General features: G+C 45.6%; 1 protein-coding gene across 1 annotated transcript in view; it reads left to right on the top strand.

Annotated features, from left to right (window-relative positions):
• MLYCD (malonyl-CoA decarboxylase) overlaps positions 1–20,339 on the top strand; it is a 471,153-nt gene extending 450,814 nt beyond the window's left edge. Inside the window, exon 5 of the mRNA XM_069216838.1 lies at positions 19,274–20,339. Coding sequence (XP_069072939.1) covers positions 19,274–19,807 — 534 coding nt within the window. The 3' untranslated portion in view covers positions 19,808–20,339. The remainder of the gene's footprint in view (positions 1–19,273) is intronic.
• Positions 20,340–23,825: the final 3,486 nt, after the last annotated feature.

The following is a 23,825-nucleotide window of genomic DNA, read 5'->3' as shown; positions in this document are numbered from 1 at the left end:
AGTGGTCCAGGTTATCAAGTGCCCACGGTAGTCCCGAATCACCCTCCCTTAGATAGATCAGGATGTCATTGGCGTAGAGGCAGATAATATGTTCATCCTGTCCCCACTCCACTGCCCTGCCCTCTGTCCTTAGTCGGGCCGTCAGAGGCTCAATCGTTAAGGCAAGTAACAATGGGGATAATGGGCACCCTTGCCTGGTGCCTCTGTATATAGGGTAAGTTTCAGACACCGTGCTGCCCATCCTTACTCTTGCCAGTGGAGCTTCGTATAATAGGTCTACCCATCTCACCCATCCCTCCCCTAATCCCATCCGACGCATAACATTCCTCAGGTAGTCCCATCTGACCGAGTCAAAGGCCTTCTCAAAGTTGATCGCGAGGAGCATCCCTGTAGGGGTCCTCTCTTCATGCGGCATGTGCAAGATGGCAAAAAGGCGTCTAAGATTTAGCAATGTATTGCGGGCAGGTACAAACCTGTTTTGATCCTCATGGATCAAATTGGATATATGTAGGAGCAGTCGATTGGCCATAAGCTTGCTAAGAATTTTGAAGTCATTGTTCAACATTGATAATGGGTGAAAGTCGGTCATAGACACGTCACCCGAGTCCGACTTGGGGAGAGGGACCACCAGGGCCTCCCTCATTGAGTCCGGCAGTCTGCCTCGCTAGAACGCCTCCGTGTACATTTCCACCAACTGGGGTGCCAGCAGGGCGAGTACCTCTTATAGAAGTCCATCGGGAGCCCGTCTGTACCTGGGGTCTTCCCCGATGCTAACTGCGCAATGGCCTCCTGTACTTCCCCAAGAGTCACTGGTCCCCCCAGCTTGTCCTCCTCCCCATGTTCCAGTCTGTTCAGGGGCAGTGGGTGCAGATAGGTGTCCAATGATTCTGTCTCAGGTGCTTCTGGGCTCCTGTAGAGGAAAGTGTAATACTCTCTGAAAGCATCATTTATGGCCCCCGGTGTACTTCTGCGCTCCCCCTTCATGTTCCAGACTCCTACAATGGGTGTCCCCCCTCCTCTCAGTCTCACCAGCCAAGCTAACATCTTGTCTGATCTGCCCTCCTCCGCCTGCACCGAAGCCCAGTGTCCCTCTGTACTATGGCATCTCAACTGTTCCTCGACCTGTGAGTGGGTCTTCTGTGCTTCTTTGTACCTGTCGTGTTCAGTCGCCTCTCTGCTTCCCCCTCTCTCTCATTCATGTATAATCTTCTCTAACTTATTCAATTCCCACTCCAATGTGCATCTGATTCCAAATGTCTGCCCCAGGCAATAACCCCTAGTCGCTACCTTGAGTGCCTCCCACTCCACATGTCTAGCCGACGCGGATCCCTTATTAATAGCGATATGGCTCGCCAGGTGGGAATGAAGCTCTTCTCTGTATGCCTGGTCTTCCAGCGCTGCCGGGGACAGTCTCCATATTGGTATCGGGGGTCTATCGTTGATCGCCTTCCATGTAAGCATGAGGGGGCTATGATCAGAGAGGGTGCGCCCTAAGTATTCCGAGTGTGTAATTTCCTGCGCTATTGAGGTCGAGCATACTATCCTATCAATCCTGTTGTGGACCTGGTGAAGGCAGGAGTAATAGAAGTAGTCCCTTTCCCCAGGGTGTTGATTGTGCCAGACATCCACCAGCTGCCAAGGCCCTCATCCAATCCCTCAAATTCTTAGCTATTTTGTGTGTTACTACTCCCGTCAGCGAGGGGGTGGAACGATCAAGGTCAATGTCCATTATACTATTAAAGTCTCCCCCAATCAATAGCTCCTCCCCTTGTTGGCGTGTGATATGACTCGAGAGGCGCTGCATGAAGGGGATCTGGTCTTGGTTAGGGGCATATACCCTAGTTAAGGCGACCGGAGCTCCATGCAGCTTCCCCTTCACTGTTACAAACCTGCCCTCTTGGTCAATGTCTGTCAAGGTAGCTTTAAAGGGGACTCCCGCTCTAACCCACACCAGGGCTCCCCTAGCGTAAGCCGAATATTTGGTGGCAAATATCTGCCCTCTCCATCTTCGTCTTAATTGTTCAATCTCGGTTGCTACGAGGTGCGTTTCCTGTAGTAGGGCCACGTGGATACCCTGTCTTTTTAGGTAGGCTAACACTCTGTCGTTTAGCGGGTGACCCCATCCCCCTTATATTCCATGTTAGTATATTGTACTCTGTCATGATAACATGTCAGTAGCGGACCACGCACCCCCGCCCAGCCAGACCCCAAGACCGCCCCCCTCCCGGCATTTCCTGTATATATGTGGCCCCCAACTGCGACATCACCATCAAAAACATAAAACTGTAACTCCCAACTCTCAGTCCACAGGGTGCCTCTCCAGCTGTAAATGGCCCATGAAAGAGTGCAACAGTACAACTTAGTCAACAAGTTAGGTGTGGGTCTCGCCATCTATAGCTGAGTGGCCGAGACAACTGTGGGAGGTGGTAGCTCCATGCCAGTCAGGGCCTGCTGTTTGTACTTTGCTCCTCAACTCAGGTCCGGATTATGGATTCATTCAACCCAGTTCATCTGCCGTTTGGGGGGTCACCCTCAGAGCAGATGCGGAGCAGCCCGAGCCCCCCATCGAGGACACAGAGGCCCGGTCCGATTCTCCTCCACTACCCTCCTCTGAGGACATCTCCTTACTGATGGAAACCGCCGCCGCCTCCAAGGCCGCTCTTTTAGCAAGATCGTTCTGGGCCTGGGTCAATTCACCTCATGTGCGGCGTCTATTCCGCTGTCTCCTCTGTCCCCCACGGAGGTTCCGTCCGGTCTGGTCGCTACGGCCTCAGTGCCCTTCTCCTATTCCACGCGTCTCTAGCCATTCCCATGCCTCGTCTGGTTTCAGGAAAAACATAGTTTGGTCATTGACAATCACCCTCAGCTTGGCCGGGAAGAGGAGCAAGTACTGGATCCCCTCTTCCCTAAGTGCTCTCTACACTGTCAGGAAGGAAGCCCGTCTGGTTTGTACTTCCAGTGTGAAGTCCGGGAACAGCATCACCTCCCCGTTCGCCACCCTGAAGGGTCCGGCCTCTCTGGCACGCTGGAGAAGAGCATCTCTGTCTTTGTAGTGCAGTAGTTTGGCCACCACCACCCGGGGTGGTCTTCCCGGCTCTAAGGGCCTCAAGGGCACCCGGTGCGTGTGCTCCAGGGAGAAAAATGGGGTCAGGCTCTCTGGCGCCGCCACTGTTCGCAGCCACTCTTCTAGGAACTCCACCATATTGGTTCCTTCCGCTCCTTCCGGCAGGCCAACTACCCGCACGTTGTTCCTGCGGCTTTTCCCTTCCGCATCTTCTGCCCGTCGCTCTAGGCGCAGGACTCGGTCGGTTAAGTCGATTACCGTGGCTGCCAGATCCTCGTGTTTCAGAGCAAGTTCCGTCAGGGTAGTTTCTGCCACCCGCACTCTGTCCGTCAACTTTTGGTGGTCCGCTCTCAGAAGGCCCACCTCCACTGCCACCTGGCTGATATCGCGTTGCAGGGTTGTTTTGGTTTCCTCAATGGCACCTAGTATTTTATCAAGTGTAGCTTGCACTGTTGGGTGATTGAGATCTCTGGTGTGTTCCCCGCCGCGTTGGTAGGGGCTTTGCTGCTTGTCATATTGCCTTTATTCCAGGCCCTGGATGGCATCTGCGGAGCGCTACTCTGTAGTTTAAGTGCCCCTTTGGAGTGGGTCCCCTCCGCGGCTGGTCCTGGTTCTCGACGTCTACGTTCGTGGCGCACTCCGATGGGGCCTGCTTACGTCGCAGCAACCGTTCCCTTGTCCTATGGGTGTTCCCCCCACCAGTGCCCACCAAGCAGGTGTGCTCTCTGCCCTCTCAGAATGCCAGTGCAGGTAGTTTTTTGGGGGTCAGCTGCCAGCTCCCTTTCTGTTCCGTGAGTGCCGTGTCGCCGCGGTGTGCCATAAGTCCTCGTGGGGGGGCCGGTGTCCTGGGGTGTCTTTCGAGTGCCCAGCACAAGTCCGCCGACCTCTCAGCTCCAGCGGTGGCTGATACCCCCACCAGCTCCGACAGCATTAACCACCCGGCTTCAGCAGGTCCACTCTCCCAGGAAGGCGAACAGGGCCCAGCGGTGGCTCCCCTCACTCTAGGGGGTGCCTCCTGGTTCCCCAAGGGGTCCCCGCAGTCCCCGCCGCCTCTCCACGGGGGTCGGGAAATCTCTCCTCCAGCTCTGGGTGTCCACAGAGCCCAACGTTTTAGGCCCCGCTCCCGGGCCGCTGCCCACCTTCTCGGCGTGCTCGGGGCCTGGGGCTCCAGCCGCCACCCCCTCGATCTCCAGGGCGGCGGGGCAGCTCCACCGATGTCGGGACTGGGAGAGGACCCTGCGCGTCCCTCCAGCGCAGCCCGGGTCCCACCGATGTCCGCCAGGGGCCCGTCACAGCCCGCAGCTCCTCACCTTCATCACCGGCCGCTCCGTCCAACTCAAGCCCGCTGCTTCAAAGCCGAGCTCCAGCGCGCGCCAGGGCCGCTCCTGTCACGCAGGAGGGCCCCGGGGGGATAAATTCCAGCTCCGTCGCCCTGTGCTAGGTCAAGCTCTCCCGATCTGGTCGGATTGTCCCGCTGGATCCCAGGGAGGGCCGTTCATCAGGATCACTTAGCAGGCCCTATCAGAGCCTTGCGATTACGCGTCCGACATCTTGGCTGGTTCAGCCACGCCCCCAGGGCAGAAGCAGCTTTTTGTAATGAAGATTGTAGCCTATATCAAAGCACTGAATACCATGGAAAAAGAAGGATCTACTGACAAGCTTTCCCAGTCAGGACAATGGAAATCACAATGATCTGCTTGAATCTTAAGACCCTCCGACAAATGGTTGAGACTAAAAATTACATCAAATCCAGATACTTCTGATGGGCATTTATGCAAACAGAACTTAATTTCCAGAATTCTAATTTAGTTTGATGGGAATATTGAGTGGAAAATCTCAATGATACTTTGAACTCATTTAACAGCGTCCTATGATGTAATACTAGCTGACAAAGACTGGTTCACACAAGTTGTAACTGGTGTAGCTATCTGGAATGAGTGCTGCAATCACTTAGGGAGTGATTTAACATTAAATGGCTGATACACGTGGACCCTGTCCCTTGCACAAATCAAAAACGCAGTGGGTGATGGGAGGAATATTTGCACATAGTTTAACCACTTGCAATCAATGCGTAGTATTCCAACCCACCATTTTTTTTTTTTTTTTGCCCACTATGGCACCTCGGATTAGAACCAGCAATATATAAATCAGACTTGTTTCTGTTCCAGTGGGAACATTACAGCCTCAACTACCAAGTCAGGTCTTCTCTAAATTGAAACACAAGCAACCAAAGAATGGCTTTGACCTATTTGGGCCTCTTGGGTTGTGCTCCATTGGCAGAGTAAGCATGGGACCCACGTCTTGGCATGTCCTTAGCCTTCTAGGGCACTGCATCAAACATATAAAAGGTGATGTCAAAAATGTTTTCAAATAGTCTAACTACTTGTAGTTTCTCTCTGTAGCATTCCAGCCCATTCTTTTCTTTGCAAAAATCAGGGTGGTTGGAATGGATGATTAGTTCCACAATGTGTTGCTTCACGTGATGAACAAATAATCCAGCAACAGTATCTTATGAAGTCAGAGGCTAAGACTAATTTAATGAAAATTCTACATACATGAGCTGTGAATTCAAGGAATATTTACCCTCTGGCAATCCACAATGAATACGCTGATATTTTCTATTTTTTTATTCTGGTGGGTCTGTGAATACGATGACTATGAGAAATTGAACCAACACTGTGAAAGATATGCAGTTCAGAATGCTAACGGTACAGTCCTAATAACATAGATAGTGTGCAAAAAGTATAAAAGACAATTTAGAACATTATGGTAGTCATTCTGAGTTTAGCGGTAACCTGATCGCCACGCTGCCGGCAGTGTAGACCGCCATATAACAAGTAAGGCGGTGAACCCAATACAACACAGACAACTGACCGCCAGTACCGCCCACCGCCGACGAGCAGCATCCGGAGGTGGTAGGCAACTTCAGGCTGGCAGAAACCAATGTCCAGCCCACTACATTCTTAGTCACCACACTGCCAGGTTATCTGGGGCGGGCTGGCTGCGATGAAAATCCTGGTGGAAACAAAGTACAAAAGGAGACACCCACCTCCAGGCACAGTGACATATCTGTGGCCCCCCTGGCAAACAAACTGCTGGTCTTCCCAGGGTTGCAGCACCATACACACGGATGCACACAACACCCCATTCATTGAGAGGAGGGGGGTAGAGATGCAGGGAGAGGGAATGGGAGCTGTGTGAGGGAATGTTTGGGTGGTGTGTGCAAGTGAGGTGGATGTGCTGCAGGTGGCAGAGAAGGTAGTTATGGTGAGTGTGGATGTGGTGTGTGGGGTGGGTGTCTGTGAGTCTGCTGTTGTGGTGATAGAGTGTATGACAGGAATACTAGCAGGACCAGTGTGTAATGATGCAGTGCTGGCAGGTGTGAGTGGTGATGTGACTGTAAGGGAGGCAGTGTGGGAAGTGTCTTTTTTTGTGTATGCAGCTGTGTGACGTGTGTGTGCATGCCTGTGGGTTCTTTTGCGGTGCTTATGTCTGTCTTTTTGCACCTTGTCTGTTGTAGTGGGTGTATACTGGTCTGCAGGTGTGCCCAGGAAGGGTGTAGGGAGACGGGTTGTGGATTGGGAACAGGTAGCTGAAGGGGGAATGGAAGACGAAGGGACACTGCCTGCAGTCAACGAGGAGGCCAGAACCTGAAAGATCTCTGTAGGCCAGACTACAGTGAATGCCTTCTAAGAATGCATTGGACTGCAGCATCTGGGAGGCCAGTCCCTGGATGGCATTCACGATCGCTATCTGCCCCACAGAGATGGACCTCACGAGGTCAGTAACCTCCTGAATGAGGGCAGCGGGTCTGGCTGGGGCTGGGGCAGAGATGCCTGCAGCCAAGGAGACGCCCACCCTCCTGGGTGAGTGGGCACGGACAACTGGGTGGGGAGCTACAGGGAGGGCAGTGCTGGTAAGGGGGTGGCGGACCAGGATGCTGCTGGGGTGGTCCTAGATGGGTCCACCATCGCCAGGGAGCCTCCATCGTAAGAGGAATCTGTATCAGATGTGGTGGTTGCTCCAGTCTTTCCCATGGTGCTCCCCTCACCCTCCGTCCCACTGGTCCCCTCTGCTTCAATGGTGCCAGCCTCCTGGGTCCCGTGGGCTGCTGCATCCCCACTTGCCGGGCCCTTCCTCCTTCGCCAGATGATGCTAATGCACACATAGACAGAGGGAGGTGGAGAGAGAAGGAGGGTGAAAGAAACAGAAAGGGAGGAAATGGTGATAACCCACACATCCACTTCACATACAAACAATGCATACATTAGCCCCTGCCGGGAAAACAAGTGATTGGTCTTTATGATTGATTCGAGCCCGGTAGGAGTTGACATATCTGTTTTAAACTTACATAGTCCTTTCTTTATACTGGAGTAACTGACTAACGTTGTATGTGCTGGATGAAAAGAATTAAGCAGTGCTGTTCAAGGAAGTGGATGTTGAAAGCAACAATTATTGTGATTTAATCCACTTTGATACATTGTCCTGAGGATGATCTCATGGACAGTTTGAGCTTGGGAGACCAAAACATCAACCTTATACTCTCCATGATGCAATTTTTTGCATGAGCTGCTGCAGTCCCTTAGGAGTGATTTCTTATTGTTTGAAAGACTGCATATAGGATTCAAACCTTTTGTGGTTGGAGAGTCAGAAGAGTTGGTGCTCTCCTTCTGTCCCTTGGATGTAAAGGGATTCTGGACTACAGGGGTCACCAGTGCATTTGTATAAAAACACAAAAAATCTCTTTGTTGCTTTGCTATGCTGATGGATATATTATTAGTGAATACATAAAAATTCTTCATTTTCCCAGAAACAAATTACATGCTGTTTGAAGATTTATTCATTTATGGAATTTGATCTATGGTTAATTACAACATTAATAGTATTTACTATAGCTGAAATGTTTGTATGCGAATGATTCCTCCATGAAAATTGTGTGCTTTATAGTTTAGATTACCCAGTTCGGTGGGGAATATTGGGTTACTCTGTTTATTTGCAACAAGTGTGTAAAGGAATGCACAAACACAGATTATTTCTGATAAAGGTTTAATGTGCTGCATAGCTAAATACCTATAAGGTCCCAAAGGCGAGAATTATTGGCTATGCCAATGCTTGTTGATGCTTTCGAGGTTCTTCCTGCTAGCACACTGTATTGAATTCATTTACAATTATTTTCTGTTGTTTGCTACTAGTTTGTTCTGACACCACTGGATGACATTAGGTCAGAAGGGATACATAAATATTCAGGTAGTAGGTTAGTGTTTAGATGCTAGGGTTTATGTGACATTTTTTAAATATGAATTATGACTTATTAGAATAATGCTCTTTCTATACCAACTTTTCAGTTTCAATTATTTCCTTTGCTGAAAAATACTAAAGAAACCTTTGAATTTGTATTTGCTGCATATTTTGATATTTGAACTGTTTCCTGCGTTTTGTTCAGTATTGCGTCATTTTGTATTTGAAGGGTCTTCGTGGCAAATGACGTATGCATATTAATGAGACTGCTGCCATATTTGCATTTTTAGAATTCCTGCACTGCTCTTTTGAATGTGTAATAAACCTTCATGGTTTCCTTTATTTCCTGATCTCGTGCTCCCTTTTTGAATCAGTCCTGTATTTTAACTGTTTTTATGGGCGAGCGCAAAGCTCGCCGTCCATTCTGTAATCTCTCTTTGGGCTTCAAACCACGTCCATGTCACGTCAGTCACTTACAATGGTTGGTGGGCTTGCCTTTTAAAATCCGCTTGCTCTCACTTGTGTAAGGCATGCATACGTCAAGCCTTTTCCTGTGTTTAGCCCACCTACACAGCACCGGTAAACTAATAAAAACACACGAGGCTCGATGTTTTCAGCCTGGGGTCCGGACTACTTTATCTGTTTATTTTCCACGCATCGCGCTGCATTTTACATAGTGCGATCGTGCCTCGTTTTTTCTTCCTTTACAACGCTAATAGCTCTAACTCGAGCAAATGCAAGACCCGTTGCATTGAAAATGCTTGTTTTAAATGTTGCGCCACATTGCCTCACACACTTAGAGGGTAACATCATCCCGACCTCTGCAACCTGGGCACGCTGCTGACAGATAGACTATTTAAGCAATACGCAGCCACACCTCCAAGTTCAGAAATTCTGGAATCAAGATTTGGGTCATCACAAAAGTGCTGCTTTTCAGTTGCTGAACATAGGGACACCTGGGCTTTTGACATTGGTAATGCTGGGTACATCCAAAATGCTAAAAGCCTCTACTTGGCACAGTGCTTAATTTGTGCTTGTTGTTTCCGGTGCTGAGCACCGGCATGTGTTTTTGAGGGCCAGGGCTTATTCTTCTGCCTCAAGCATTTGCTGCAAGCAAAAGCCTCATATGGGAAAGACGGAGGAAGGGAAAAACGAAAAAGCGTCTCAAAGGGAGAAAGCAGAAAGTTGGAGGAGTGAGCTGAAGGGGCAGGGAGTGGCTTTACATGGATTGAAGAAGCCCTAGATGGATTCAGGACTAAGCCGCCTTAGTATTCCGTGTTCTCACATTTAATTGCGGCAGCCGCGTGTTTAAGAATGGGGCTTTCGGCACGCACCGGCACCTTTTTATGTACAAATTAAGCACTGACTTTGCAGTAAAAAGGGGCAGCGGGCTAGGCATGATGGTTTCACAAGTCACTGCAGCTCATGGCAATGGAGAAACTGAGACATGACTTGGTGGGTAGCACAATGTTAAAAAAATTATTTACAAGAACAGTTCCGGTGTTTGGAACATTTCTACACTAATAGTATAAAAACGCAGCATATTCCTGATAAAACAACGTTATCTGATGAACTAAATAAGAAAGTGTATGTGCTGTCACTGCCCAGGGCCGTAATTTGAGTGTTGCAAGGAGCTGAGGGCCGCCTCGAAACCTAAATCAGTGAGGTGTACTTCTTAGGATAGTCAGTTACGTGGAGGATGGGGAGGGGTATTACTGTTGAAAGTTTGTTATCCGCTGGTACAACACTGCGCAAATATCTTCTCTGCGACATTCAATCAAAAGATGTAACAATAAAAAAGCAAATGTATTTTAAATGTTTTATCCGCCAACAGTCCCTCTCATCAGGAATGAAAGTTGCTTTTTTACTGTGTAAGAAACAAAATGCAATCCCAACTTTAATGTAGGCAGTGAAATACTCCCACTTTACCTCTGGCAAGAGTTGAACAATCCATTTAGAAACACATTTATGTGAATCAAGCCCTGCTTTGTATGATGCTTCTTGGAAATGAAACGTTCCCTGAGGCTGTTGCAGCAGCCATGTAGAGTGATTTGCAAATGTTTTTTTACTACATGAAAAACATGCAATTTACATTACAGTATGGAAAGACCTCAATCATACATGCCTCGCCTATGAAGGTCCTAAGCTATCGCCTCTTGCACATGGAAACTATCTGGTGTTCCAATTCCCTCTGCTGGCAAACCTTGTTTCTGTTATAATGGCATGTTTTATTTTTTTCAATGTTAAAATATTAGAATCAACACGAGATTCTTTTTTTCGCACTAAACTGCTTCATTCTCCAGTGTTTTTCACTCTTCTATTCTCCGTTTCCTTGCAAAACGGCTTTGTTTTATCAGTTCTTAAAAGTTTTTTAAAAATCTGCGTACAGCATGTATTTAAATTAAAATTGTTGAACTGTATCTCACATCTCTTCTTTGTTTTGTTGTTTGTCACTGCACTTTATATGTTTTTTCAGTGATATTCGCAGAACACACTTTAAAAAATATATATATATTCCTTTTTATTGACATTTTCAGCATAGAACAACATGATATAAACACAGTGCCATCATGTCGCAGTTACAGCAAGCCATAGCATACACACATTATCATATCGTTGACGTTACCTCTATAGCCCCAGTCCTACCTTTGCCAGACAGACACCACCTTCACCCTTCAACGTATTACTCCAGGTCTGCAGTTGAGAGCAGGTACGCTGTGAGTAGGCCCCAAATAGCCCTGGGATGCGAAGGGAGTGATAGTTCCTCAGCAAATATTTCCAGCTGCTCTTTACAATATGCCATGTCAGTAAACGACTGCTTAAGCTTGGGTGTCGATCTTTTGCCCCAGCGCAAGGCCACCCTCCACTTTGCTAGCAATAAGGCTACCGCTACACATTTATGGTGAGCCGGCTATAAAAGTTTAACCAAACCAAGTAAGCATACCTGGGAGGTGTAGTTCACCTGCTCCATCGCCATATTAGATAGTGCATGAGCCACCTAGGTCCAGCACAGAACACATACTTAGGGTTATAGGTCTTGCCCTTTTAGAGAAAAGTATTCTGTCATTAGGAAGTCATCCTGAATTTGCGACTTAGTCAAGACGCTGCATGTTGCCATAATAACCCGCCAGTTGGCTGCTTGGCCGCAGAAGAATCACTGTTGACAAAGGTTATCTGTGCAGAGTGGACAGAAGTTTTACTCCAGTTGCAGGCTGCCACTTTGCCAGTGCTTTTCGTGTGTATTCTTTACTACCGATTAATACATTTCTTATGTCGATTTTTCTTTGCTGTCCACTGGAGTTACTAATGAGCAGTGCTTAACTGAGCCCACCATGCTGCAGTCAGGATTCATTATAGTGGGAAGTGCACGCCCCCCCCTCCCCGACACCCCCATTCTGCCAGCCTTTCCATGGCAGTGTAACCGCAGTGGAAAGGCTGGCAGTATGGGGACTCGTAATCCCCGAGCGCTGCCCTGGCGGATTATAACCTCTGGTGGTGTCGGTAGTCGGACCGTGGCGGGTCCACCACGGTCCTAATAGGGCGGTCAGACCGCCCTGTCTGTGGCAGTCCGACCGCCATCATAAGAGTGGCGGTCTTGAGATGCCACACTCATAATGAGGGCCCAAATGTAATCGTAGTACAAAATACCCCCCTGTCTCCCAAATCCAGAATACAATTTCCCTCACAATCATTTGACATTCATACACATTTATATTAGACTCAGAACACATACCAGTAAAACCCCAGAATGTTGGTGACCCTCAATGACACACCTCCACCCATATAGAATTGAAGGTGCTACAGATACTAGCACATCAAAACATCCAGATGTGTTAAACTGTTCAATCTGCCTAGATAGTTTACTCTGGTACTATATTCCCATTAACTCAAATGAGAAGAGATAGCCACACAATCAATTTAATCTGATTTCAACAATTTAGAGTGATACTTCCAAAGTATTACTGTTGACTCCAAGGATTCAAGTCTGGTCCGAGTCTAGCATGAATATGGAATGATTAGTAAGATAAAGAAAATTGTTTTTTAGATTTGGGAAACTGGAGTATTTTGTAGTATGATGACATTTGTTGTAATTGTTTTGCATCATCATAATTCTTCGTTAGACTAAATATAATACTTAACTGTCTAGAATATGATGTAGTAGGCATTCATCCAAGTGTATTTCTGTCAATGAATGGCAACAAAGTGATTGATTTAAAAAACTATTGCGTTTCATTCTTTTGTGGCTTGAAGCATTTATATGCATATTAATTTTGAATGAGTCTCACCAAAGCTTATTTTTGTTTTGGTATTGTTTGTATATTTCTACAGTTAGTTTCGCTTGGGATTGCCAGCTGAGAAGACTGCTGTTATAGGGGCCCTATGTTATCTTCAGCATTTAGCTTGCCATGCAGCCATATCCCAAGCAGAATTACACAGCAGCTTTCTACTCTGCACTAAACAGCTTTCCCATGAGCTTCACCACTGCCATAAAACCTTCTTTGCCTTCACTTAATTGTTGACCTGGTACCAGGATCGAACTGTGATACTCTCATGAGCGACTGTGTACAGATTTTCCCAACAATCTTGCTTGCATATAATGGTCACCTACTCAAAAAAAGATCACATCTCATAATCATAAAATTATTTGTCTCTCACTCGTGCTACTCATACTTGACTTTCTTCTCATCACTTCACTCATTTCTCTCCTGACACTTTTTCTCTCTCCACCTTTCATTCTTATCTCTGTTTGTGTTGTGTTGCAGGACTTTTCCTCTCCCCACCTTTCATTCTTATCTCGGTTTGTGTTGTAGGACCACTCTTTGCATGTTCCATACCCTCCCATTCGATTTAGACAGTTTATCATTTGCTTTAATTGTTTCAGAAATATCACTCTTGCCATTAGCCAGGGATCTCGGCAATGTTAAGCAAACCCAGTCTTCTTTTACCTATGTTTTCATCTTTTCCACACATTTTAATGTTTAATCTACCCTGGGCTCTCTCTTGCACAGCCTTTCCACTCTCCCTCCCATCACTTTGCCATGTCACCAGTTATCTCAATCCTATTCATCCACACTGAGCATAACGTTGTGTTTGCTTTCCTTCCCCTTAATACCCAACATAGTAGCAGGCCCTTTGCCCATGAGATGCAAGACCTTTCTCTACCCTTATGTATCACCTTACCTTACTCTGTTACTTTCTCCTCTAGATGTCACCTTCTATCACTGTCTTCATTCATGCCAATCTGTATTCCTTCTTTCAACATTCTATCCAATCTGTCCACCATGACATTCGTCGTGGGGTAAGAGAGAGAAACCACTTTGTCTACAGTGCTGTTCTTCTCTAGATAATCTCTCCCAAAAACCTAATTACAGTAGATGTAGAAGTACAAACATGATCTCATAAGCCCAAAGTTAATTTGGGATTGTGTATGTTTCCTTGAAATGGATCTATGCTGTCCAAGCTGGCTCTTTCTCAAGACACCTTGAGTAATCCTTGCATATTGGTGCTGGTGGAGTTTCTCACTCACAAAGACTTATCACTGCGTACACATTCCTGCCACTTTCTTACTGTCGTCTCTATCCCTAGATCCACTCTTGGCCACCAGTACATTAGTACAAATCAATTTTTAAACCTTAGTTCTTCCCTTACCATCCAAAACCTAATATGCTCCCATCCATGGACGTCATTTAGTAGTTGCCAGGGGTCGCGACTAGCCAGGGGTCGCAGTCGCGACCCCTGGCTTGCCCCTTTCCACTCCTTGCACTGCTTTTGCGACCCCTGACCTTAGAGGGAGCAAAATCAGTGCTAGTAACAAATAGGCAGCTTGTCATTATTGACGTCAGCTGGGGCTCCACTTTTCTTGTTTTCTATTTTTCATTACACTAATGGTGAATAACGCTGCATTTTCTCGTAGTGTAATAATGAAGAATGGAGTATAATTGGCTAGAATATAACTGTCCCAGGGAGCAGAGGTAAAAAAATGCTTTTAAATGTATGCTGTTCGCAGCATGCGTGCGGGTGAGTATGTTTATGTGAGACAGAGAGATTGTGTATGGGTGAATGCGTGGGTATATGTAAGCATGTCTGTGTGAGTGAAAGTAAAGGTTAAATAGTGTGTGACATCACTTCTGCTACCCCTGGTATGTAGGTGAATTGACGTTCATGTGTCTATCCTTGGTAATAGGCCATTGTTGCTCCAACCATTGTTTTACTTTTCCTGCTTTGTAACCTTTTAACTCCATTCCAATCATTCTTCTCTCTGAATGGCATTATTGGCCATAACCTGTATGTTAAAGACACTCTCTTCTTTTCCTCTTCACCTAATCTTGACTATCAGCTACTATGTTTTTTCCTTCACATATGAACCTCACTTCTGCTGTACGTCCATGTAAGTGATATACCTCTGTACATGTCCTCCTAGAGTGCCCTCTATAACCCTTCACATTTCAATCAATCAGTATTCTTTATTTGGTTAAAAAGAAACATAAAGTCATCAACAGCTCCTACTACTTTTTTAAATATAAACAATAGTGATGTTAAAACGATTGATTAGATCATGTGCTTACCTCACAGCCTAATAGCAGCGCATAAAAGTGACCCATTGAAAAACATAACAATCAATTCAGAAGTTGTGAAAAGAGAAAGGCCTGTCTACATTGAGAACATTTACAAAAACTAAAATGGCGCAACCACATATCTCTGTCTAGGAAGTATATGAATTTCACAAAAGAGCATAACGGGCACAGTAGTCTGATGGGAGGTGAGATCACATGGACAAACAAATATGAACTCACCCCCACGATTAAGATAATTGGAAGTGAACTATACACAATACAAACACTTCGAATAAATACCACTGCTGAATCATAAACCACTAGAAAGAGACAAGGTTCTATGTTGTCAGAGATCTGCAAATGGAAATGATAGATTCGAGTATTTCCAGTGATTCTTTGTGAGAACTGCAAATCTGTTGAAAAGTATTTTCACCCAGCATTTATCCTTACAGTAACAATTGAATCTGGGGTTATAAAGCATTGAGACATACCTGGCTTGATATATGATGATTTAAATTATTTCAGCCAGTTTGATCTCACACATATATCTGTAATTGAACGCTTTTATTTTTTGTCAGTTTAAATTGGCAGCAGGATTGGCCCAGGTAAATATTCATAATGCAAGAGATCATTCAAATCTATCATGTTGGTATGAAAGCCCAAGTTATTTGTGGCATGATAAATGTGGCAAGCTAGGTGGCACTGCTAACAACCACCTGCAAAATCGGTTCTTCTCTATCTGAAGGAAGTGGAAATCAGTATAACACTAAACACCTACTCCATAGCAGACAGATGAGAAAGACTTAATGTTGTATAAGGTAATCATATGGCTATGGGAATTTTTTCCCCCAGTCTAAAGGTAGAGAAGAACATACAGGCCTGAGATTGTACAAAACATTTCCTCCTCAAGGATATATGCAGGAGCCAATGACATGAGTTATCAAACACACTCACCAATAATGAAGGAACCTGCTCCTTGGTTATTGTGTAAGTGCCAACAGATAAAGTTCTGTTTTTGGTTTATTTGAGCCTCAAAGCCATAATAGATTTAGTTACATGTGTGCTTAAATCCTTATCACCCATATAAGAAACAAGGACATTTAGAATAATTTTTCAACCATTAGCCGTATGCATCAGAATTAGGATATCATCTGCTGAATGGAAAGCCCGAATGAGTCTAGCACTCTTGCATGGTTTGCCCTACCCATCCAGCCAAAATAATGTCTGGGTCGTTGATGGTCAGTATAAAAAGGTTTGGAGCCAGGACACAGCCCTGCCGGATGCTCCTAACTAATTTGGAAGACCCTCTACCCTCCCTATTGGGCTCATAGTGGATCCTATCTGACAGGTCTTGATGTAGATGGCATAAAATGATAAGATCCCTGCATTAAATGTATGTTAGCAAGGAGAGGACGAGAAGTGTGATCCATTACCTCAGTTAAAAGCCAAGCCTAAATCCACAAGGACTAAGTGGATGGAGGCCTTATTAAACATAGTATATTTGTGATTACCAGATAAAGATTACAACATTGTTCTATTTTTCCAAGTCCTTCCCTAAAGCCACACTGAAAGTCCGAGAAATAGCTTTATTCTCATCCCACACCAAATCCTCACCATTAAAAACCCATCTGCAACCCTTGCTATCATCCAATTAAAGAAACTGGACAGTAGCATTTTGGGTCACTTCTGTTGCCCTTCTTACTCATAGAGATAATGATTCGATGGGACCAGGAGACTGTGATAGAAGCGCCATTGGCTGCATTAAATGCTCTTGTAATGATAAAGTCCCAAAGATTAGGATTATCCTTATAAAGGTCATTCATATGCCAGCACCTCCCTGAACATTTTATGATCTGTCTGAACTATGAACTCACTTTCCTAAAGAAACATCATAAAGTAACTCCCACACAGCGCACTGCCAATTCCTTTTCTCACAACTCACTACCTATAACAACCTGGCGCAAAAGCAGTAGTTGTATGGTTGTCTTCATTCTTTCTGAGTGATAACTGCTTTTATACCTATTTGACATTCATCAGTTGCTAACATGCTAAATGTTTTCAAATAATTTTTAATATAATTCCTTCAATCTTAAAAATGACAAGACTTGATTTATACCCATCTGTTTTGGTGTTTCTGGTACTGTCCTTAGCAAAATATATTTGGTCTTCACCTCTTTACAATCAGTCTATTTTACAAAATAACACAACCTTGACTTTACATTTGCCCAGCCTTAACGTTAGCCCATTTTCCTTTGAGATTTTAAAAGTCTCTCCTTAACCTTTCGTCATGGTATTTCACGAGCCATCAGCTCATTGTGTTGGAAATTAGCCTGTGTATCACCCTCTATGAAACACAAGTGGCTGGCAGTAGGCCAAATGACAGCCCGCAGAAGCTTAACATTTCACCACCAAATACTTTTATTTCTGACAAAGTTCCAACAATATTACACTATACTTAGTAGACAAAGAATCATTTTTAGAAGATCAAATTACAGTGACAGGGAATGTGCAAAAGGAATTGTCAGTTGTATCACTGGATGTGTTTTCACTGGGATTAATTACATCCTGGTAAATACATCAGGCTACCTTACGTCAAGAGATGTTTGTTATTTTGTGAGTTGTAAGTGCATTTTTTCAAAATCTTATATACACAAATATCATACATGCTAATAGACCCAATTCCCGTCTAAACTTGCCTTTCCTTCAGTAGAAGTCAATGGGGGAAATAAGGTTTTAAGAATATATATTTTTTTTTATCTCCCACTTTCCATTTCTTAACTGTTGCCATGTATGAAATATATTTACTACCTTGAACCCTATGGGATGCCAAGCTACAATCTAAAATGTGTGGTCTTATACACACAATTCTGCTTGAAAGAGCACAGATGTATTTGAGAAATAAAATGACTAAGTATTATCTGTGATCTGGGAATTTAGGCTTCCTAGTCCTCCCTCGTTTTAAGGGAGGGAAATGGTTTCACAGTGCGAAGTTCAGATGTGTAAAACCTACTCACCTTGCTGAGAATATTGGTCCAGGGTGGCTTAACCAAATTCCTATTTTTCGGGAGTTTTAACTTTCTTGTATTTTTGTTGTCTTTGATGGATCCTTGACTGGTGTAGATTCTCACTTTAGAAATGTTTACATACACACTGACACCAGCAGGTGCCAAGCAGCATCCCATTCAACTCTTCCAATGTACTAACACATATTGTGAGGCTTCTTTCTAGTAAGCTTCGAGTGGTGAGCAGTGGCGGCTGCCACTCAAAAGAGGTGGCGGGGGTCAGGGTGAAAAAATAGAAGAAAAAAAGCTTACCTGTTGGGGAAATGCATTCGTCTTCCCTCCGTCCTCCTCTTCCTGTTTCCAGGCTCCCAGCCAATCATGATGCTGCTGTCACCAGCAACAGCAGCGTCATGATTGGTCTGGGCGGCCCACTTCGACGCTCAGACTGAGAGTGGGAGCCTGGGCATGGTCTCCACTTGGCTGTGCAATAGAGCCGGGTAGAGAACATGCAAAGTGCGCATATCTGTTTGGCTGGCTCAACACAACAGTCTATGTTCAGACTTTGAAACATAGTCTATGGTGCACATAGCCCTCTTCCGGCCCCCTTCCATCCAGCCCTGCCCCTTCTCCCAGGAAAAATAAAATGATAATAACGTAGCGATATTATAATTTTATTTTTCCTTTCCCCACAATCCAGCTGGGCGACGGTCCTCCGCCTTAACGGAGGAGCTACCCCTGGTGGTGAGTGCTGCTTTTATTTCTGTAGTGCCTTTTTCACTATATTTTGCATTAAGAGACAGATATAATTAGATGAGAAAAGGTAGTATGCTTGGGACTTGGCTTGTTTGAGGGGATGCATGCAATTCCTAAATTGCAAGAAATTATGAGCTAAAGGGAAAGGGCAGAGTTATTCTGCGAAATATTTTAAAATGTTTCCAGATCAGCAGTAGTCAGTAGTAAACTGTTCTTTTGAACTCTGTATTCACATGGGAGCATGCTCTAGGGATGTGGGCACTTACTTTAATTGTGCCCACCATTTAGTTCCTCTCCCATCATCTTTGCAGTTAAGCAGACATATTTTTGTAACAAATGTCAATATCATGAATACTGTAGATGAATTCCCACTTATGATAAGGGAACACTGTTATTAATTCATTTAACGTGACACTAGGCCTATCAACACCGACTTTGTATCCACATATGTATTGTAGAGATCCTTAATGTGTTAGAATATACGTTTTAACTTAATAGAATTCACCAATATCTCTGTCACATGTGTCACAAATAAGGTTTTTTGCAGCTAAGTTTTTTGTCATTATCGTTCTGTTTTAATGTTATTTATTCAGGCGTGTTTAAAAAGCATGTTTGCGACCCAAGGGTTTCAAAACAATTCAACATTATTTTTTATTTTTTAGGCGGAGTTTTCTCATCTCAAAGAATTCTCGAGTCTTTCACCTATCCCGGGGTTCACCAAGTGGTTACTGGGTGTCCTGGCATCGCTTAAGAAGGAAGTGGGCGGAAGCGAGCTATTCACTGAGTCAGAATTCAAGGAAATCTCAGCCATTACTGGTGAGCCCATCACTGAGACACTAAAGCGTCTAATTGCGAGTAATGAATGGATCAGGTCAGAAAGCCTAATTAAAGCCCTCGAGTCACCTCTAATGAGACTGTGCGCCTGGTATTTATATGGAGAAAAGCTCCGCGGCTTTGCCTTGAATCCAGTTGCAAATTTCCATCTTCAGAATGGAGCTGTACTGTGGCGGATAAACTGGATGGCAGACACGAGCCCGCGGGGGGTGACGGCTTCCTGCGGGATGATGGTGAACTATCGCTACTTCATCGACGATACCAGCAGCAATAGTGAGCGATACCTGCGCACCAAGCACATAGAAGCTTCCGAACAGGTCCTGAACCTGGTCTCTCAATTTCAGAGAAACAGCAGACTTTGAATGAAGGAACAACCGCATGAAAAGCAACGATCATTTCAGAAATAATGATGAATGGTTCTTTTTTCTTTGTTTTAATGTGGACTTTAACATAGAGAACAAATGTCTTTCTGTCTCTGGTCCACAACAGATTATTTAGGTAAAATGAAAGGAAATTATTAGCTGAGAATATTAACCACGCAAAGTCCAATATCGGTGAACGGTGCCCATTCTAGTTCAACAGGAGCGAGGCATTAACCACCTACAACATTTTAAGTAAAGTGAAGGCAACAATATCACTTAACATAAAGTATCAGCCTCGGCTTTGATGCACTCAGGGCTGGGCCTTCCCTCTCCAGTACGGTGTTTGAATGATAAACGTTTTCTCATGTTATCAAGAATTGTCAGGAATTCGGCAGCTGATGCCAAAAGTGACTGGGTTTCAATGCCACTTATTCATTTTTTGGAAGTGAAATGGAGTATATTTCCTCCGTTGTCAAATTGTATTTTACCCAGTGGGCCTTAGGGTATAGAATAAAATGCCCTTGTGAATTCAGAGAGGTTATGAATTATTTTTTTAATCCGTTTGATTTGACACTTTAATAACTTTGTCAGTTTTTCAGGGTTTGTGTGATTTTGCAATAGTTTTGTAGATATACGATCGATGGTGTGACAAAGCAGGCGTTCTCATGTTGACACTGCCTTTTTTCAAATCCTTGAAATCTAAGCACAATGTGCCCTAAATTGCATGATGTGGCTTTGCAATCTTGGCCTGCTGAGAGGCTCATGCACTACTGAAAAAGGAATGAGAAGATTGTAGTATCCTCTTTACGATCGCGCTGTTTTTTTCCATTTAATGTGGCAAGAGAAGTCCGGTTGGGAGTTTACAGCTGCTAATTGCTCTAGCTCAGAGAAGTGCGAGACCCATTGCACTGCAAATGCTTGTTAGGTCTTGTTTGCATCGTTGGCTGCCTACAAAGCCCCTTGAGTACAATATACAGAGCAGAGGCTTTGGTTTTGATGCCCTTCTGCCATGTATTGTTTTGTTCAGTCCCTTCCAGTCTATCCTTTGAGACTTTGAAAATCACACCTTGGATCAATCCAAAGGAGTATTTCTCACTCTCCATCACGCTGCTGGACACCGGGTGCATTATTCCACCTCCTAAGATGTGCTTCCATCGCACTGCATAAGGCACATTGTTTTCAAGAGCAAAAACAGCACCTGTCGGGCTATGTGGTGCACACACAACAGCTGTATTGGAAATAAACTTTTGCCCACAAAACATAATACATTCTGCATGATAAACAAGTACTGTAATTATGGGTGCCATTACCTATTGCTTGAGATTATTGGGCAGATTCTTTCTCAGCGAGCTGGACTTTGGCATCACTTCTTCCTTTGTCATCCTGTCATAATCTGCTAAGCATCCCTTTTATTCCTTTACAGATAATTACAGGTGAGGACTTCAATGCCCATGATAAATATGTTATTCTTACTAGAGAGACCCAAACATCATTTACTACTTTTCCTCATAATTAGTGACTTTTTGCGATGACGGAGCACTGCAAGACGTGAGTAATCGAGCACGATCGGCTCAACCCAGATCCGTGCGTTTGCGTTCCCGAGTTGTCAGGAGCTGGGAGTTTGGGCGGCCGGCAGCAGCTGGCAGCAGAGGGTAGCCACGGAGATCTACAGTGAGGGTTGCGCTGGGCTGGAGCTGAGGGGGATGAGGGGGATGCAGGGCGGACACCGACGAGAAGTCGAGCAGCAGGTTGTGAGGTGGTTAGGTCGGGCGTGGTTGTGGTTGGGTGGAGCTTGACTGGGTTTTGGGTTTTGGGCTTTGGCTGAGGGTCGAGGATAGGGAAGTTGGGAAAGAGGAGTTGTAGAGGGGTTGTGGCAAGGAGAGTGTGTGTGGGGGCATTGTGCTGCTTTCCTTCCCTATCTCTGCGCCGGCTTTGCCCTACCTGGCCCTGATCTTGGTTCTTGGTTCTTCGCCCCCCCACTCCCACTCTTTCCATCATCCTCCCCCACCCTGCTGTCCCCCCTCTGCTGCTGCCGCCACGCTCCAACTGTTGGCTTTGGCTGGCCCCCCAGTCTGCCATATCCCTCCCCTCCCGCTCCTTCGGATCTTCGCTGGCCCCATTCAGCCCCACTTAGCACCTGCTGTTCACAGCCCTTCTCTTATTCACACTTCTCCTTGCTTACCCTGCTCTGCCCCCGGAAGAACCCCAGGATAGCTGCTGTATCGCAAGGAGGTCTACGAGCGTGAGTCCGTAGTAGGCGACCGCTGAGTGCACGCCACAGGGTTCTTGCGGAAACGGCCCAACTAGGCTGGGTGCGGCCTATGAGACCCCGCTGAGACCCGCTTGTAGCCCACCCTCTTCAACCACCTTCTCCCTGCTGAAGGCCTGCTGACGACATCCTGCTTCATCATCTCGAGCCCCTCCTCAGAGCATTCGATTAGGGGAAAAGGAGGTTGCCGGAACCAAGCTGCCATTTGTCATTACCCTGTGTTAGCGCATCATAGTGCATCACTAGTGCAGCAAGTGTGCAGCATGAGCGTAGAGAGTTGCAGTGCCAAAATGCGCTCTGGGAGAATCAGACATACCCGTACCTCCAACCGAAGAAAGAAGCCAAGCCAGAGAGGGAGGGCTGATACATCTGAAACTCTTGTTAGTGTCACTGACACTACTGATATAACTGATCAGTCACTACCTCTACAGAACAGCAGCTCGAACTTGATAAATTCAGTCAACCAGACAGCATCCCACGGCAAGATTAGTTCAAAGGGCTCAAGGACCTTCCAAGACATTCTTACAACTGCAAAGTGCCAGCCTAAAATTGACACAAAAGATTTCCTTCTTAAGGACCCGGCTTCAGCTATCTACACAGCAAATTCAAGTATTCCAGGTTCACCATCCCCTTTGGAACCAATTATCATCAGCTAAGTAGCAGCTCTTGGTTTAGCTCCAGACTCAGTGTGTACCTCAAAAATTCCCCAAACTGTTGAGTACCCATCTATTCCACGAGTTTCCCTGCCTCCGGGGTCATCCTCCTTGCAAATGAAGGCTAAACCCTTTACAGAGGTTCAGGTCCATTGATATGGTACCGGGATGGAGTCTCCACCCGCAGACAAAAATATCAGCTGTAATGGCTGCACAGATAAACTTAATTCAGTGGACTTCAATGACTTTCCCCCACTTCACTGGTGGCATCACCACCAAGGCAGTTATTCCAGCATGCCAGCTTAGTTTAGACGTGCCCCTTAGATTTATCAGGCTTAAGCCCGAACCATCTACCAAAAAAAACCTGTTCCTCCGACAGTCTCTCTAGCACAGTGCAAGCAGACCCAAAATTGTGCCAGGCCTTGTTAAAGCACCCTAATCACCTAATGGATGGACCCCTCCTCGACCTACCTCTCAGCAACTCTGCACCCCTCAGCTGCTCTGCTCCCCGAGATAAACCAGCAAGCTGCTTGCAACAGAAGCAGTCATTGCTTACCTCCTTGCAATGGGAAGCAGTGGTTGCAGTATATGGTGATTGTGATGGATTAGGCGCCTTGGGGCACAGTCAATCTTGCTCTACCCCACCTTCATATGCAGGGTCTTGCGTTAACACTAGGCCCCAATTGGGGGTCCATATATCTTCTGAGATTGCCACAGCCCCAGACATACCAACAGATCTGCATATCATACAGAGCACTCTTCAGCTAACTACTGAAGCCTTAAACCTTCAGTCCACCAAAATGGACACCCAAATTAAATTCCTAAATACATTAGCAGTCTTTACTTCAGGAATTGACTAAAAAATTGCAGATCTCAACAACTTGATATTCAGAGCTCAGAACTCTGCAGATTCCTGGTTACCCGCCTGTCCCTGTACATGCTCTTCAATCCTGGATAAACTAAACCCCCTTCCAGGTGCTTTAAGCAGCGTCTTTGAAGACTTGAAAAGAGCACTGGCTCAAAATGAGGCGTTTGCTCTCAGATTCGCCTGCAACCCCATGAGCGCCAACCTTCTGCAGCCCTCAATAACATGTCT

Source organism: Pleurodeles waltl, chromosome 12 (genome assembly GCF_031143425.1).
Source record: "Pleurodeles waltl isolate 20211129_DDA chromosome 12, aPleWal1.hap1.20221129, whole genome shotgun sequence".
Classification (NCBI taxonomy): Eukaryota; Metazoa; Chordata; class Amphibia; order Caudata; family Salamandridae; genus Pleurodeles; species Pleurodeles waltl.
This window is presented reverse-complemented; position numbering and strand designations above follow the sequence as displayed.